The sequence below is a fragment of the Solanum pennellii genome, chromosome 3, assembly GCF_001406875.1.
Source record: "Solanum pennellii chromosome 3, SPENNV200".
Taxonomy (NCBI): domain Eukaryota; kingdom Viridiplantae; phylum Streptophyta; class Magnoliopsida; order Solanales; family Solanaceae; genus Solanum; species Solanum pennellii.
In genome coordinates, this window is record NC_028639.1 from 365,668 (window position 1) to 383,994 (window position 18,327).

The 18,327-nt window shown below is 27.9% G+C and overlaps 3 protein-coding genes across 3 annotated transcripts; 2 read left to right on the forward strand and 1 right to left on the reverse strand.

Moving 5' to 3' along the window:
* Positions 1-4,221: 4,221 nt before the first annotated feature.
* LOC107015420 lies at positions 4,222-7,608 on the forward strand. The gene is made up of 5 exons (XM_015215683.2): positions 4,222-4,382; positions 6,496-6,610; positions 6,695-6,784; positions 7,006-7,104; positions 7,232-7,608. Exons 1-5 carry the CDS (start codon positions 4,315-4,317, stop codon positions 7,334-7,336), a joined length of 477 nt encoding a protein of 158 aa, XP_015071169.1. The 5' UTR covers positions 4,222-4,314; the 3' UTR covers positions 7,337-7,608.
* Positions 7,609-11,298: 3,690 nt separating this feature from the next.
* Positions 11,299-15,917, forward strand: LOC107015421 (WAT1-related protein At2g39510-like). The gene is made up of 7 exons (XM_015215684.2): positions 11,299-11,943; positions 13,031-13,093; positions 13,194-13,310; positions 13,632-13,866; positions 14,574-14,732; positions 14,942-15,093; positions 15,487-15,917. The coding sequence occupies exons 1-7, from the start codon at positions 11,765-11,767 to the stop codon at positions 15,674-15,676; spliced, it is 1,095 nt and encodes a 364-aa protein (XP_015071170.1). The 5' UTR covers positions 11,299-11,764; the 3' UTR covers positions 15,677-15,917.
* A 95-nt stretch (positions 15,918-16,012) lies between these two features.
* On the reverse strand, positions 16,013-17,461 carry LOC107015422 (RING-H2 finger protein ATL16-like). The gene has a single exon (XM_015215685.2). It carries the CDS (start codon positions 17,151-17,153, stop codon positions 16,287-16,289), a length of 867 nt encoding a protein of 288 aa, XP_015071171.1. The 5' UTR covers positions 17,154-17,461; the 3' UTR covers positions 16,013-16,286.
* Positions 17,462-18,327: the final 866 nt, after the last annotated feature.

Sequence of the window (18,327 nt, forward strand, 5' to 3'; positions counted from 1 at the left end):
AAAAAAATGACTAGTGATTGATTTGACTTAATTTGATATTAAAATAAAATACCCAAATATATTTGGGTTGGTTTGGTTTTAACTAAAAAAAATAACGCAAGACCAACCAACCCGTCATTATATATGTAACTAAAAATTTATTTTATACATAAAAATATTTACTTTTATATAACTTTTAAATATTTCTTATACTTTTTCATTGTTTTTATCTTTTAATATAATATTTCAACTTTAAAACTTATAATTTTTAATGGTTCCATAAAGATTATAGTCCACAATTGTTGGTAATTGTAATAAAAATAAATCAAAATTAAATTAATACTAATGCAATAAGAAAATAAATTTAACCTTAATAATGACAATAATATTGAATATTTGTACTCTGATTTTACATTGGTATAAACAATTAAAATTTATAATCTAATTTTTAATTTCCTTTTAACATTTAGTCATGTAACTAATACTTCCTAAATTTATTTTAGCATGATTTAATACTTTTAAATTATGATCATTTTTGTTATAACTTGTTAATTGACTATATTTTTTTTATGCAATTTCATCATCATTATTATTTTTAAATATCTTAATGTTCAGACTCAGAAATTTTAACTTAATATTGAGCCAAATATTAATCTTATTAAAAACAAATAGGCCTTAGCCTGAATTTTAGTTCAAAAAGTCATATCTAGAAATGATGAATACAAATTTTCTGATGTTTGAAAGTACATTGATATTTAAAAAATCAATATATTATATATTGAATGCCAATTTCTAGTTTTTTTTTTTTTAAAAAAAAAGTAATAGAGGTAGTAATTATTTTACATTAGCAATTTAACAACAAATTATAGGAATTTTTGTATTTTATTAAACTAATAGAAAGTACTCAAACAATAAACAAATTAATACATTAAAAAAGGTATATTTACTAACCCCATGCACATACTTGATAAAACGCGTTTTTGACGTACACGATTTATAAACTAATTTAGCGAACATGATTTAGAGACCGTTGGGGTAGACTTAAATTCTTTTCATTTCAACTTTTTAATTATTTAACTTAAAAATATGTATTTAAATTATTTTATTTGCTTTTAAAAAACTATCACTAAAAATCTGTAAAATAAATTAATTTATACAGGCTCTTACGTGTTATGTTTCTAAAATATAATTTACAAGTTGCAATGAAATTTACAAGTGAAAACAGAATAATCAAGAGCACATTTGATAAAAGATATTAGAAAATAGTGCATATATTAAGTTTCTTTAATACTATTTTCAATCTATGTATAAGATAAGTAATAGTTGCACATTCTGTTTGATATTATTCTATGTATAATTAATATATAGAAATCATGATACTAATAATTGGAAGGTTACAACATTAGTTGTGGATTTGTGTTTGAAGTTTTTGGGCTACTTTACTCTTAGAGCCTGTTTGGCTCAGCTTAAAAGCTGGTCAAACTGACTTAAAAACTGGTTATTGACTTATTTAGCTGTTTGACAATACTCAAAATAACTTATTTTAAGTTAAAAAAAACTTATTTTAAGCCAAAAGTTAAAAGCTGGGGTAGGGGTGCTTTTTTTTTTTTAGCTTATAAGCTGTTTTAAGTTGACCAAATTTTTATCTTTTTGCCCTTAATATTTTTATACAATCTCCAAATTACCCACATAACCCTAACATCTCTTTCTTCTATTTTTCCCTTTTCACGTTGGGTATAGCAACGTCAGCACTTTTATCCAAACGCATAACTGCTTATTTTAAAAATAAGTTTCAGCACTTTCAAAAGTACTTTTTTAAAGCTGCTTTTATTAAGCCCATCCAAACGGGCCCTTAATCATCGGTTTTGAATTAAAGCCATAGATATAAAGAAAAGGAAAAATTACATAAATTGATATATTTTAATAAATAATTACTGATTTTAGCAATACTTTTTATTTATTACCATTTATAGCAATCATATGTTAAATTTATCATATGTATTAAAAGTGAATTATGTATGTAATATATATGAATTATAATTATTTTTTAAATATATTATGTTTGTTTGGTAAAAATTTGACACATTGTATTATAAGTGAATTAAAATGTGTAATAAATAAATTATTTATTATTAAAATTTGTATTATATATGAATAAAGAATTGTTCTTTGTAATATGAATTAAACTTGTATTATAAATGAATTAAAAGTGATCAAGTGAAAAAGAAATATTATTGCTATAAATGGTAAATATTTTGTTATTATAGTATATTTATGTAAGTTTCCCTAAAGAAAATCTTATAGAAAGTGCTAACTCAAAAGGGCTCCGCAATAAACTATATAAATTTAATCATAGCTCCAAATATTCCTAAAAATATACAAAGCTAAAAAATGTAGATGATATTTTTATAAAAAAAATTATTTTTAAATAGTATATTAAATATGTTATTTTAATACAACAAATCAATTATAATATTAAATAAGAGATAATGCAAAGCTAACATAATTAATCACCTTCACATGTTGCTACCATATTCAATATTTTTCAATTATATAACATATTAATAGATCGTTAATATAAATTATTATATGTCCAACTTGAAAAAATAATTTAGTATTTCTAAAATGTAAATATGCTTTGGCTTAAATTCTCAGTGAATTTTCAAATCATCTCCAACACGTAATTGAATTCTCACATTTCTAATTGTTTGACCATACAAAAACCAATGGAAAAAACAAAACACATCAATTCCATCGGCATGTAGTAGCAAAAAATACTTTTTCTTTCTTTCTTTCTATTTTATTTTATTATTTTTAATTAACTATATAAACTTTAGTACTACAGATTTTTCAAACTAATCTAGATTGAGATCACGTAGAATTAATTTATGGAAATAGTATTTTAAGATTTTTATAATTCAAACTCAAAATCTTTAATTAAAGGTAATAAATCTTATATTTGTAGATTATAGGATTTATTTAGTTGAAATAACGCTCAATTAATAGTTCATATTTTTTTAATAATATTATTTATCTATGTACTAATCGTTTTTAATTGTGAAAGATTGTCAAATAGAGCGTGAGCCTACTCAAGATCTTTGATAATGCATAGTGTTCCTTCTTCCGTCGCCACTCCGATTTATTGATACTAAGTAGATGTTTGATCATAATTTTTTTTTTAAATTATGAAGTTAAAGCTTTATTTCGTAGCACTTCTTGCAAAGAATACTTGAAATAATATTAATGTTTAAATATATGACTTAAATAAGTTGAAAAATAATCAAAAAGCTTATCGATTTGATTCATCCAATTTTATTTATTTGGGAATAATAAATTACTTTTAAATTTTTAAATATCGATTTTAACGATTTTCAAATTATTAAAAAATCCTTATGGAAAAAGTATAAATAAATGGGCTTTTTCATTTCAAATAAAAATATTTTTTAGTAACTTTCACATATAAGACACATAAACATCATATTTGTATGTTATAACTATATTCTGCATAATTGCGTTTCATAATAAATTTTATGTTTGTTATGAAACTTTTAATTTGCATAATTAACTAGATACAGACAATTTTATACAAATTCTTCAATTTTGTATGAATTCTTTCATACATTATAGTTTGTATAATAAGATCTATATTTACATAATTATAAGTGTATAAGATTAAAATATATAATCTGTATTTGCATTTTTTGTGCTTTATGCATATACAAAAACATTTTAATATTTTATCTTGAAATATATAAAATAACTAATTATATATCAAATCAAATAACAAAAAAATAAGACATTTCTTGCGAATAACAAATAAAATAAACTATGAATCTATGACTATAACATTTAATATAAATTTTCCTTTTTTTTTCGGGTCTTTTCCTTTTCTCCGATAAAAGCAAAATACTTTTCCTGCGAGGAAAAATTAAGAAATACTCACCAGCCGCTGCACTTGTAGTTGTTGCATACTCGCTCATTTCATCAGCCACGTCACTAATCATACATCACTTGGCCAAATCCTATTGGTCCTTGAAACGTGTTCTCTTAATCAGAACACTCATAAAGCGAGTATTTACTTCTATTCTACTCGCAAGAGTTTGCTAAAATAAAACTTCAAATATTTATTAGCGCGGCATTGGAGGGAAAATACAAAAATAATTAAATTTCTCTTTTTCTTTTTAGAAAAAATAGAAAAATGAACTGTACTGTTCTCTCACCCTATATATAAATAATTCGAACTATTAATGCAGAAGAAGTCTTCCTCTGTATTTTCTCTCTCTATTTTGAATCTCTTGCTGTTTTCTAGAGAGAGAAAGCTTTGAGTTTACAGTAATGGGGTTGTTATCATTCTTAGGGAGGCTTCTCTTTGTATCAGTCTTCGTTCTATCTGCTTATCAAGAGTAAGAAACTCATCAGTAGCTTGTTCAGATCTACTCTATTTTCTATGTTTTTAATGCAGTTTCAATGTATTGTAGTATTATTGAGCTGTATTGAGTTCTTCACGGCTATGATTTGGTTTTCTGTATGGTTTATTCTGTGATTTACACAAAGTTAGGTCCGGATCTAGTTGGATTTTGAGCTGCAGTGTTGCAATTTGTTCGTTGTGGCTTTTGATAAGCTAATTATTCAATTGTAGTATGTTTTAACGCTGTTTCTCTCTTTTTTATGCAGTTTTACTGACTGTACTAGTTTATGTAGTATTATTTGAGTTGCATTGAGTTGTTTATTGCTATGATTGGTTTACCGTATGGTTTATTGTGTGATTTCGACAAAGCTAGATGTGGATCTAGTTGGATTTGGATGTATTAGTAGACTGGATTTGGAGCTGTAGTTTTAGAAGTTGATCATGTTGCTTTTGATAAGCTAATTGTTCAATTCTACTCTGTTTTAGCTCTCCTTTTCAGTCCGTATAGAATGTCAAGTTGCATTGAGTTCATATGTTATGGTTTGCTGTGTGGTTTATTGTGTGCTTTGATGGAAACTATTGTTTTCTGCTTTGTTTAAATTAGTATCAGTGGAGTTGGAATGGATCTAGAGGTATTTGGATGAACTAGTTGACTAGAATTGGAGCTCAAGTTAAGAAATGATTATATGGCTTTTGACCAGTTCAATTCTGTTAGCTAATACTTTTACTTCATGTTGATTGTAAAGTTAAGTGCCATTAAGTTGAATGTGCATTTTTGATTACTTAATAATTTAATTTGAGTTGCAACCACTCTGATTCTGTGTTCGCTTATGCTGTTTCAATGTCCATACAACTCTTTGTAGTATTATTTGAGTTGCATTGAGGTCATTATCACTATGTTTGGTTTACTGTGTTGTTATTGTGTGATTAGAGACTGTTGGGGTTTTTTCCTTGGTTTGAACTAGTAGCTTATGGGGGTTTTTCCTTGGTTTGAACTAGTAGCTTAGGAGATGGACCAAGTGGGATTTGGATGAATTACTAGTAGACTTGAATTGGTCCTGAGGTTTAAGAATTTTAATATATTGATTTTGATCAGCTAGTTGTTTAATTCTTTTAGCTAGTACTTATTGTTTTCTTTGGTAGTAAAGTTAACTACTGTTTGGTTGAATGAGTGTGTTTGTTTCTCTCTCTATGCATTGATCTACTCGAAGCGCTATGTTTGCTTCTATATTTCCTATAGTGATATTGATCTGAATGTTTGTGTACCTGCTATCTGTTCCAATTTTGGCCTACTTACTGATTGTGTTATACATTTAGTTTGAAATTGCTACCGTTAAATTGTTATTTCATTCTAAGTGACTATAACATACTCTATTTTCTATGTGGTGATATTACTCCCAGCCATATAAAGAGAATAAAAAAAGACTTAACACTCTCGAAGTTAGCAGTTGAACCTTGCATGTTTCTGGTCTTGTGGGAGAATGCCGTTCTTGAGCTGAATAGCTGTGAAGTCTTTCCATGCTAAACATCCACAATTCCATCCCATATATTATTAAAACTCAACTCAAACTTATTTGTTTAATTGAAATAGATCAGTTATGAAAGTCTTTTCTGTTTATTGACTTCTCTATGTTCTTTTATTCCTGAAACTTGTCCATTTACAAGTTGTTAGTTTGAGGGGATTTTAAGGTACGGAATATAACAGTGCAATGTAGCCCGCGAGTAGCATTCACATCCTTTCTGCAGAATAGTTGTTTAAGAGGAGAGAATAGTAACACAAATATTGTAGAGATATCTATAGTTGATGAGGAAAATCAGGCTCAGTTATGCTACCCCTTCACTATGGAACTCATATATGCTTTCAGGAAATTGATAAGTTTAGTGCCTTTCCAAATAGCAAAATTGTAGGCTTATTTATAGAAAAATACTGGAATTGTAGTCCATTGATAGACATATCTACTTCAAACTGTGTATATTTACTTGTTTTTTTTTCGTTTCATACTTGGCTTTTAAGACATTGGAGAATATCAAAAAGAGATGTTAAGAGATCATAAAAGAGCAGCACCTTGAGTTCTTTGAATCTTGATTTGTTTTGTTGTTGTTTATAGGTTCAACGACTTTGGGGTTGATGGTGGTTCAGCAGCAAAAGCACTAAAACCTAAGTTCAATGTTTTGTCTAAGCATGTCGCAACACACACTGGATTTGAAGTACCCCATGTTGAGGTAATAACTATTTTTCTTTTGATTATTTTAATTTGGTTTTAGCAATTGTCCATTTGGTCTAATGACTTAAGATATCACTCACAGATGAAACATCTAATTTTGGGGGCCTTGATCATGAAGAGTCTTGGGAGCCTTCTCTTTGTCTTTGGTAGCTCTCTTGGAGCTATAATCCTGGTGTGTATCTACTATTTGCTCAAACAAATTTATGAAGTTGCTTTAAAATGTGTTGCTTGTACTCTTCAAAAGTGTTACCGCACTACTTTTGGAGGATTTTAAGTGCACTCAGTAACACTTTTAAAGAGTCTGAGCAACATAGTATAAAACAAGCGAATTGTTTGAATTTGTTTGCTTCATCTTGCTGACCCACATCTTCATCCTGCTTTTCCTGAATGAAGGTTATTCATCAAGCCATTGCTACTCCCATCTTATACGACTTCTACAACTACGATGTTGACAAGAAAGAGTTTGCCCAACTTCTTGTCAAGTTTACTCAGGTAACTCAACATATATCTCTTGAAATTTATCATTTATTTCATCCATGTCTCGTATTGCTAGATCTAGAATGAAACTTTTCAAGTTTTTATTTAATTGTGTATTTTACGGCTGTTTTTTTTTTGACAGAGCTTGGCACTCCTTGGTGCACTGTTCTTTTTTATTGGCATGAAGAACTCTACCAAGAGATCCTCTCACCCAAAGAAGAAGGCTCCCAAGACAAAAACAGGTTAAGGGATATGAGACATTGAGAGATGTTTCAATTTTGCTGTGATCGATTTGCAGCATGCCATACCCCTTTGAAGAGTTTCTTGTAAGCTTTGTATTTTGCAATTTTACTTCGGTTAAATTTCCCAACTTTGTAGCTTCGTTTTTGTTTGATTGATTTTTCTGTTGCTGATAAATTATCATTTAGAAAAAAAATTTGATTTAGGTATTAGTCCCCCCAAAAACAATCTAAAGTTGACAATTCCTAGTAATTTAATTTGTTAGCTTTTATTGGTTCTCGTGTTCAATCTTTCTAAAAGTGTTCTTATAACTTTGCTGCATTTGCTTTATTTCGATAGACACATAAATTTGACAGGAAAAGAATATAATTCACAAATAACCACTTTTCAACTCCATATAATCGAAAAATTAGTTACTGTGCAAGAGAAACTGTAATATTGTTATGTATTGTAACTTCAAAACAATATGCAGTATCTTTGTTTTATAACCTACTCCGTTTGTTGTCACCTTTGAAATGAATCCTTCTCAAGCTGAGCCATTAACATTGTGAAGCGTTAGACAATCTTCCATATAAGATGTTGAGATGCATATAATAGGATATGATTAGAGTTCAATTTTAATGACACCAACATACGACTTGTGCTTAAGTAGAGTTTGGTGAGGGTGATGTGTATGCAATCTTAACCCTCTACCTTGTGAAACTTATGCTTAAATAGAGTTTGGTGAGGGTGATGTGTATGCAATCTTAACCCTCTACCTTGTCAATACAATAGTTGAAGTGTGTGTAATTAGTTTCTCTGTTTGTTTGATTGAGTTTGATCAAGTATGATAGAAGAAAAACTACCTTGTGAATATAATTGTTGAAGTGTGTGTAATTAATTTCTCTGTTTGTTTGATTGAGTTTGATCAAGTATGATAGAAGAAAAAGAGAACTTTCTATTTCTTAAACCTTAAATTGTAGTTATGTGAAATATATCAAAATGTTTATTAATTTTGTGATTTTAAATATATCTTGCGGAAAGTTGAAATTGCAGTGTTGTAAAAAAAAGAAGTGATTTATTCTTTTTCAACGAAAAAAGTTATATTTTCTGTATCAAAGTGCGTTTCAGTCAAGTGAAGTATCTATCTAATCACTTGTTAAGTTTAGGTTTTATTAGATATAGAGACATGAACCTTCAAAAAATCAAAAATAAAAAAACAACGAAGATAAAAAAAAAAAGAACGAGTGAGGTTCTTTTTCCTTATTTTACCAGACCAAGATAAAGGGAAACAAAAATTGGTTGGCTACGGTTTCCCTACTAAATTAGGAAAAAATGAAACACACAAAATTGCTCTTATGATTGCAAAATTTAGAAAATGCTCTGCTTTGCATCTTTCTAATTCTAACAAGGTCATCATTCTTTTTCCACCACAGATGCAAATTTCTAAATCCTTAGATATTTAGCATCAATTCTTTGTTTTTTTTTAAAAAAAGTATAATCATATGCTATTAATATTCATTAATTCGGTTTTAATTTAAATTTAAGTCGTGCGAGACTCTCATTAAAGCAGAATCATTCCCTATAGCAATTCTTTTCAAATTTAAACCTTTAATTAATCGTGGAGAAATTTTATCTATTTTGCGACATCCGCTGGTGGGTGTATCAATTCTTCCAAAGTTAATATGATATACCCAGTGTTACTATCTCATCTTCAACTTATCATAAAAAATTCTGTGCTTCACGGTATATTTAGCTCTGTGGCCATTATTTAAAAATAAATAAATTTAAAGAATCAGCATTTATGATTTTTTTTAATTGCTGGCAACAGCAACATATGCTTTTTTTTAGTGCTCAGATAAAGGAGTCAACTAAACAAAATTTTAGCTTAATTTAATCATGTTGCAGTTACTGTCATTAATTCATTCTAAAAAATGTTTAGAGAAAATGTGCTTTCATAATGTCCATGGATCAAGTTCAGCCTATACTCCTTCTGTCCCTTTTTATTTGTCAAATTTTAACTTAATATCGTAATCTTAAGTGATAATTACTATTGCAATTAGCAAACATGATTGGTTTGTATTACGAAAGTGAACGAATCTTTATAAGGTTAAGTAAGCTAAAATAGTTGGAAAATACTTTTAATATAATGTGATATCATCTGCTTCTTGTTGAATTAAAAGAATGCCCACTTTAATATGGTGTAATATTATTCATTTTCTTTATATACTTGTATAGACACTAACTATTGATCATTGATTCCATGATTTGTTTATTTAATGCTTTCATTATAAACTATATGCAAAAGAGCTTTTATGTGGTTCTATCGTCATATCTATTTTAATTTATTTTAGTGGAGCCTAATAATGTACTAATCCACTTGGTGTTGTTTCTCTTGTTTAAAGTTCTTAATGTTCTGGTGATATTGGATTACACATACATGATACATATATTTAGTGTAATCTCAATGGATTTTCTACAATAATATAGGCCTCGTTCAGTCATAGATTTTAATTTAATAGTTTCAATATAATATTTGAAGAATATTTCAAATATTTGTTTGTTTATCAAACTGACTCATTATTTCAACTTCAACCTAGAAACAAAGATTTTGAAATTAGAAAAATAGGTATGCGGAGTTTTTCGAGTTCACTAAAGGAATTTTAAATTTGTTTGGTATAATATATAAATATGTCCTTTAATTTGACTTTATTTCACATTTATATCTTTCAATTTCGGGTGTGCACAAATAGATAAACTTGTATAAAATTAAGCGAATAGACATACATGTCCAACCTGACATTCTACATGATAATTTTGTCCTATGTGGTATCCTATATCCTACATTTATTATGTCACATAGAGCTCATGTGTTTGTTCAACTTTATGCAAGTTTAAGTACTTATTTATACACATTCAAAACTGAAAAACATAAATATGAAATAAAGTCAAGTTAAATGACATATTTCCAATTTATTTCGTATAGTCTAGACCTAATTTGAAAAAAGAGATATGAAAGAATAGGAATAATCGATCGATGAAAAAGTCTAAATACAACTCAGCTTTCAAAACACATTCTCAACATCAAATACTATGTTTTAAAAAAAATCTCAACCAAATCATGAAGACAACATGATGCAGAAATTCACATCAGATGCTAATTCCAAGTATGTTAAAAAAAAATCAAACCAAAACAATAAAAACAAAGAATAAGTATGAATGATGATTTTCGAATATCAGATAGTTAATAAATATAGAGACTAAGGTACAATCCTCATTTGAGATTTAAATATACGCTCACTCTATTTCATATTAGATGAATATTTTTTATTTAATACGATAATTAAGAAATTATTAATAAATTAGTGAATTATACTCTTTTGCCCTCTGTTTATATTAATTAGCTTCTAGGAAAAATAAACTTTAAATCTTCAAAATTTATTTAAACTTTCAAAGGCGATACTAATTGTAGGGAAATTAATTTTATCATGATTTAATAAGTGATCAAATAATACATGACATATTTTTAGTAAAATACCCACCTAATACGAACCATGGAGTACTTCAAGGGAATTCGAAAGTTTATACAACTATATAGAAGATTTTGTTTACACTTTTACCTCTTCTTTTTCTAACTATTAATCATTGATCCGATGATTACTTTAATGCTTTTCTATACTATAATATATGCAAAAGAGTTTTTATGTGGTTCCATTATCATATCTATTTTAGTAATTTATTTTAGTGGGATTTTGAAAATGTACTAATCCACTTAGTGTTGTTTCTCTTCTTTAAAAAATTCATAATGTTATGGTTATATTGGATTGCATATACTTAAGTTTAATCCCTATGGTTTTTGAAAAGAATAAAATGTACAGAGATTTATTTTTATTTTATAGAAATAAAACGATGATTTTCGATGAATTTTCGATTTAAAAAAGATATTTTAAAATAATTTGAAAAAAAGGAATATATCTATGTATGAAATCGATAATAATGCCAAAAAAAGAACATTACACAACTAACAAAAGAAAGATTAGGAATGAGTATGACAATAAAATAATACAATAATAATCAAAATTGAAGAAAAGAAAATGCTAAATACTACCAATAAGAAAGAAGGTCAAATTGTATGTATATAATACAACCTTAGACTCCCATTTTATTCCATTTGTCACTAAATATTCAAGAATAGTTATGTCCATTCTTTAAATCTTCATTCAAAGTTCATTTTTTTCCTTCTTTATAACAAACAAGAAACATATTCTATCTTTGTGTGGGAAAAGTATAAATAATTTTCACCACAAGAATATGTTTGATCAAGAACAAGATCCTATCTCTTAAATTTTTGAACGGAATCGAACCCCATTCTTAATTCCACATTAATTGTCTATATTAGCTAGTAGTAAATTGTGGTCATTTTATAAAAGAAAAAGGGTCATTTTTGCAAAGAAATATGGCTATGAAGAAGTTCAAACCTCATATTCTTATGATTTTAGTACAAATTTGCTACACTTTACTTTATTTCATTACTGAAGCTTCATTCAGCCATGGGATGAACCCTCATGTCTACGTAACTTATCGAAACATTGTAGGAGGTCTAGTTATGTTACCGTTCGCGTATTTTATCGAAAGGTACGTATCATATAATTATAATTAACCGTTGATATAAGTTTAGGGTTCTACTTTTATATATATTGATAGTGATTAATAAGAAGACCTTCTTAGATCATTAGAGAATTGTTGTTTGAGTTACTCATTATTTTTACATGATTGTCAATTAGATTTTAAGTTACTCTGCGTATGTTTGCTTATAAATTAGAGATGTTGGCTAGAGTAAAGGCTTTTTATATTACGGATGAACTTTGTTATGTAAAAAAAACATATTTACCTTATGATAAAATACGATTTAAAAAATATTCTTTGCATTCTTAAACTTCGATTGTATTGTCAAACTACAACATACGGGTTGAGAGGCATAATTGCAATTTTGATCATGAAGCTATGTTTCTTTGTCCTTGAAATAGTTTGGCTAAGTGCATTTGACCTTTAATTACTTCAAATATATATTTATGATCCTGTAATATGGTAAATATTCGCTCTGTTCTTAATTAATTGTTCACTTTTGAATATAATTGACATATTTATTTAGAAAAATAACGATTAATATGGTAAGTTTATCATTCTACCCATATTAATTATGAATGGATAAATTAAAAATTTAAAATTTTCAATAAGTTCTATCTTTTTTTTTAAAAAAAATGACTAATTGAGGGTATAATAGATAAATTTTATAACACATCTACAATTGAATGATTTACTCTGTTCCTTTTTATATTTTACTCTTATTATAAATAGTTGGTCCATAATACTTGTCATTTCATAAATCAGTGCATAAATTACAATGTTTTTCTATTTTACCCTTGTGAGTAATTAACCTTGAAAAATATACATTTGACCAACATAGAAAAACTAAGTGAAAAAAATCATGTTCATTGGTCAAATCAATTAATCAAAATAAATTAATTCATATTCATTGATTGAAAAGTTGACCTCAAAAAAAATTAAATGAGGGTAGAATAGTAAACTCACTTAATTTCTTAATGCACGGTGAAATAAAAAATGGTGACATATAAATAGGAAAGGAGGGATTATTTAAAAGTTTTTTTCCTAAATAATTTTTTAAAAATTCTCTTTTAAATGTTTTTGTTTCTTTATGCAGAAAAAAGAGAACAAAGTTAACTATGGCTTTGCTATTGGAGTTCTTTGTACTTTCTCTAATGGGGTAATTAAGCTCAATTAAACATCATTAATTATCCTTTTGAAATATTATAATGATTTTAATCAAAATAATACTAACTTTTTTTGTCCTTCATTTATTTCAGAGTGAGTTTAACATTAAACATGTACTTTGTGAGCTTCAATTTCATTTCTCCAACATTTATAGCTTCTATGCTCAACACTATTGCTGCACTCACCTTTGTATTGGCAATAATCCTCAGGTAATTAATTTATTAATATAATGATTTAATAGCATATTTATCCCTTAGTTACTAGTATTAAATAATATTAATTTTAATCCTCGTGATATATAACTAATTAAACATTTGACACTTACAAATTTATTATTATTATTATTATTATTAACTAATCAATCACAAAATTACTCGTGTGTCCTGTTAAGCTTACATATATATTTCTACACATAGACTATAAGGTCACACATTTTAATTATGGAATAATTATTTATAAACATTAAACAAATTAAGTAATATATCACAAGAATCAAAATAAGATTTTTGATAAGTTTTCTAATCTTGTAGGTTGGAAATAGTTAATTTTGAAGACCCTAGAGGAATAGCAAAAATCATAGGAACACTTGTTTCTTTGGCTGGAGTTATGATTATGACATTGTACAAAGGAGCAATTTTGAAGAATTTATGGCATCCTCTCATATATATTCATAAAGGAAACAATGTTATCAAGGAAGATTGGGTCAAGGGCTCAATTTTGACTGTTGCTAGTTGCATTACATGGGCCATATGGTACATCATGCAGGTCATTTTTACTAAAATCTTGTCTATATTTAGACTAGTTTTGCACTATATAAATGGTTCTATGTGTTAAATTTTATGTTTCTTAATTTTTGTTAGGGGTCAAGGGTTAGGTTGAGGACATTAGGAGTCTATTATGATCGTCTAGTTGTGACAGATTCATTAGCAGAGACGAATTTACAATATGAAGTTTATGTTTGCTTATAGAATGACCTTAAGTTAACATGTAATTAATAATAATGTGATTTCGATCAAATTTTATAAAGTAAGTAAGCTTTTTTTTCACCATAAGAAAATCGCTAAACTCCAAGGTGGAGGTCTTGTCTATGTTTCTTGATTGTGTTGAGGTTATAAAGGGTTGGCTCGACAAGAGTTTGGCTATATATGTCTAGTTTTGGGTCGTGACAGACTCACATTCTTGGAATTAGAAGACAACTTATGGGTTCGGCTAAACCAAGTAGGTTTGTTCTATATCCTTTTTTTGTATTATGTAATTTACTAAATATGTACTAGTTTTATATACTACTTGGCACTAGCCTAACACTCTACCTACACGTCTTTAAGTAGATTATTTATATCCAACTAAATGATAAATGTTTCCTCGGCCAATCGTCAAAGTATTTACTAGCATTTGAAATGGTCATCACAGTATTTAAAATCTATAAAGTTCAAATTCTGAATCTATCTACGCATCCTTCAAATTTTTTACAGGCTTACACATTGAAAAGATATCCAGCACAATTATCACTAACAACATGGATGAGTTTTGTTGGAGCAGCACAATCAGCTTTCTACACAGTCATAGTACAACATAAAAGAGCTGCTTGGACTATTGGTTTCAACATTGATTTTTGGTCTACAATATATGGGGTAAGAAGGGTCCAATCATCTCTCTAGTTATGTTACTCAAATTTATCAAAAATGTTTCTGAATATATAATAAATCTCTAAAAAATAACACACGTTTTGGAGAATTAGATATAAATATGATAACATTTTTAAAGAATTCGAATAATATAACTCTCCGGTGAAATTTTTAATTTGATAACAACTTGTTTTTCTTTTTGGGATTTATAACAGGGTATAGTTATTTCTGGTTTGGTGGGCTATATTCAATTGTGGTGCACAGAGGAAAAGGGACCTGTTTTTGTGACTATGTTCAATCCACTATCAACTATATTAGTGGCACTTCTATCATACTTTGTGTTTGGGGAAAAGCTATATATGGGCAGGTAAAAAACTCATCTTTACATTATCAAAAATAGACAACTATTACTTTCTATTTTGTATAATTAGTCAGAAATGAGCTTAAATGAATTGACATGACTATCGATCTCAACTTGGTTGGGATCGACGTATAGTTGATATATATTTTTTTAATTGCGGAAGCTTCTTGCACTAAAGACATATTTTCTCTGTTTCACTTTGTTTAACCCTGTTTATTCACACAATAACACAAATGTTATGACATATTTAAGTTCCAAATGCTAGCAAATTTATTTAAGCTCAACTCATGTCATTATTATGACGACTCAAACTATATCAAATAAATTGTTGCGGAGGAAGTAGAAAAGAATGGATTCTTTATGTTCTAAATAACTAACCATTTCTTTTTCTATTTTCAGAATCATAGGAGCAATAATTGTCATTGTTGGTCTTTATTTGCTCTTGTGGGGAAAAGAAGATCCAAAATCAGAGAGAAAGGATGAAGAAAAATGCTGCACAACAAAAAAAGAATTACATCATGAAGACAATATGATGCAGAAATTCACATCAGATGCTAATCCCAAGGATACTATAAAACCAAAACAATAAAAAATAAAAGAAAAAAATTCATATAACGTAAACACGCGATTCTAATCTGAATTAGTCGGACCAGTAATTTTGAAGTATCACTTAGAAAATTTGTTTTTGCAGTCTGTTACAAATAACATGTTATTTGATTGTATAATCGTTTTCATAAGAGAACATTAAAGAAAATCCTTAAAAGATCATACTCTTCTATACATAAAAAAATGTACCGTCCTTACTTGATAATAGAAGGATTTGAAAGAAATATTTTAAATAGTCCTTTTGACGAGAGCCTTAAAGCAACAGTAAAATTGTCTCTATATGATCATAGGTCATGTGTTTGAACCGTTGAATCAGCCACTAATGCTTGTATTAAGATAGATTGTCTACATCACATCTCTTGAGGTGTGATCCTTCTTTTGTATAATGTTAATGCCAGATGCTTTGTGCACCAATTCATTTTTTTTGTTTTATACATGTAAAGTTGTCCCTTTAAATCATTCTTTCTCTAAATCCACAACTATCTTCCTACAATTTCTAAAACAAATCCAAGAACACTTTACATTTATAACAAAAAAACACTACCAAACTCCAAAAATAAAGTTCTCAAAAAATCTAACCCCCTACTATGGCTCTAAGTCAACAACATTTTTGATCCTCTTCCATGTCCAAATGAAAAACATGATCTTTTAACATGACTCACTTGCCTCTGTTGCTGCATAATCTCCTCAACTAGTGCATAAATTCGTCGATCCGACGATGAATCCATTGAGAAAGATCTCCTAATCGGTTGAACTATAAATTGTTCATCCTTATTTCTTATGTCAATGCATTCATGACTCAATTTTTTGACTTTCTTTTTTGTGACTTTTTGTTCAATTTTGTTAGCACAATGGCTAGTTGATAATTCCCTTGAATTTAATCTTTCTTGAGTTCCAATTATTTCTATCACAACATAATCTTCATCTATGAAATTGTTACTTGTTTGAGGATCTTGATCTTGAGGAATGATGATTTGATCCAAAGGGAACTTTTTTGTAATGTGTGATGAGAGGCTATTTCTGCAAAGTGGACAATTTGTGTTATTTTGAAGCCAAATGTCAATACAATCAATGTGAAAAAAATGGTCACAATTTGGAATGACTTTGAGATTCTCATCTTCTTGAAATTCATTTAAACAAACAACACATTCACATGTTGTACTTGCATTGTTGATCCATTCACTTTTCTTGTACCTAAAAATGGGGATCGAACGAATAATAGATTCGTTCAGTCCTCGATTTTCAGGTGAGTGAATTGTTAAAGGATTTTCAGTATGTCGTCTTATCGAGAATGAAAATGGCCTTGAAAGATCCATCCTTTGCCAATTCAAGCAACATTTGATGACAAAAATGTAGTAAAAGACTAGTAAGAAACCAATGGCTAATATGCCTATGATGGCTATAGCCATGATTGGAAAACTAGAATGGGATGATGAATGCAAATTACGTGGCGGATCCATATTGGTTGAAGAACTCGAAAAGATACGTTAATCAATTAGAATATGCTAACGCGATTGATAGTTTAATGTATGCTATGCATCGCACTAGGCCGGATATTATGTGTTTTGATCTCAAAGGACCAAAATCCTATGAGGAGAAAAGGATAAAAATGAAGAAAATTTTGGTGGATATTTGATAAAACAAATTAGAAGTAGTATAAGAGGAAATAAATCAAACGAATTAATGAGCTTATACATTATATAATATATGAGTTTTAGGAAATTCTTTTAAGGTATGAATTAAGGTAAGGGATGTGTGAACATATAGCTACTTAGTTGTTGACTTCTGTCTTGTCCTCTAATGAGAAATACCTTAGTTGGCAAGGTTATGTATAAAAATATTTATAATATCTATTTTTTTTTCATTTGATTTGATATTTCGATATCGAGACACCATTACATTCTTTAAAAATTATCTCAGTAAGGTCGTAGCATTATAGTTTTGTGGTCCATAAGTCCTTGTTTGATAGTATAGTAATTGAATTTTACTCATTATGAGAGTGAATTACCAACAATTTTTGTTGTTATAGTAAATAATTAAATTTTAAACGACAGTTAAATTAAACGACCCGAGTTTGTGATTGTCTTATTCCATTATTATATTTTTGGTTTACCTAAAATTTAATTTATCGATTGTTATGTCAAATTAATTTGGTGACCAAAAGAATTATTGTTTTATATTCTATGATGGCCAACAAATTAGGTACAAAAATATATATATCTTCCACCAACTAAGATATTAATTAATCCTATGATTTTATTTCACACACTTCATTAATAGTTATAAAGTCAAATCTATAATAGGAAAGAAGAACCCTTTGAATTTTTATGGAACTTACAAACTTTTCAATATTTTATTAACACTAGATCTATTATCCACATGATTAGAACAGTATAAAGCCAAAAGCAACAACTTTTTCTTTAAATAATAATTAATAATTGATTTTGTTGGCAATTTTATTTTTAAAAAAGGAAAAAAAAAAAGAGAAAGAAAACGAGTAACTTGTTTGAATTGTGTGATCAAATGTGAACAATAATTTTCTTTTAGTCCTATATTCACATTTGGTGATAAATATAACGAAATATAATGCAGAAGCATTACAATAGTTTATATATATATATATATATATATATA

Coding starts and splice junctions, on each gene's coding strand:
- LOC107015420 (XM_015215683.2), top strand. CDS start 4,315: ATGGGGTTGTTATCATTCTTAGGGAGGCTTCTCTTTGTATCAGTCTTC. Junction 4,383..6,495: donor GTTCTATCTGCTTATCAAGA/GTAAGAAACTCA, acceptor TGTTGTTTATAG/GTTCAACGACTTTGGGGTTG. Junction 6,611..6,694: donor TTGAAGTACCCCATGTTGAG/GTAATAACTATT, acceptor TATCACTCACAG/ATGAAACATCTAATTTTGGG.
- LOC107015421 (XM_015215684.2), top strand. CDS start 11,765: ATGGCTATGAAGAAGTTCAAACCTCATATTCTTATGATTTTAGTACAA. Junction 13,311..13,631: donor GTATTGGCAATAATCCTCAG/GTAATTAATTTA, acceptor CTAATCTTGTAG/GTTGGAAATAGTTAATTTTG. Junction 15,094..15,486: donor GAAAAGCTATATATGGGCAG/GTAAAAAACTCA, acceptor TTCTATTTTCAG/AATCATAGGAGCAATAATTG.
- LOC107015422 (XM_015215685.2), bottom strand. CDS start 17,153: ATGGATCCGCCACGTAATTTGCATTCATCATCCCATTCTAGTTTTCCA.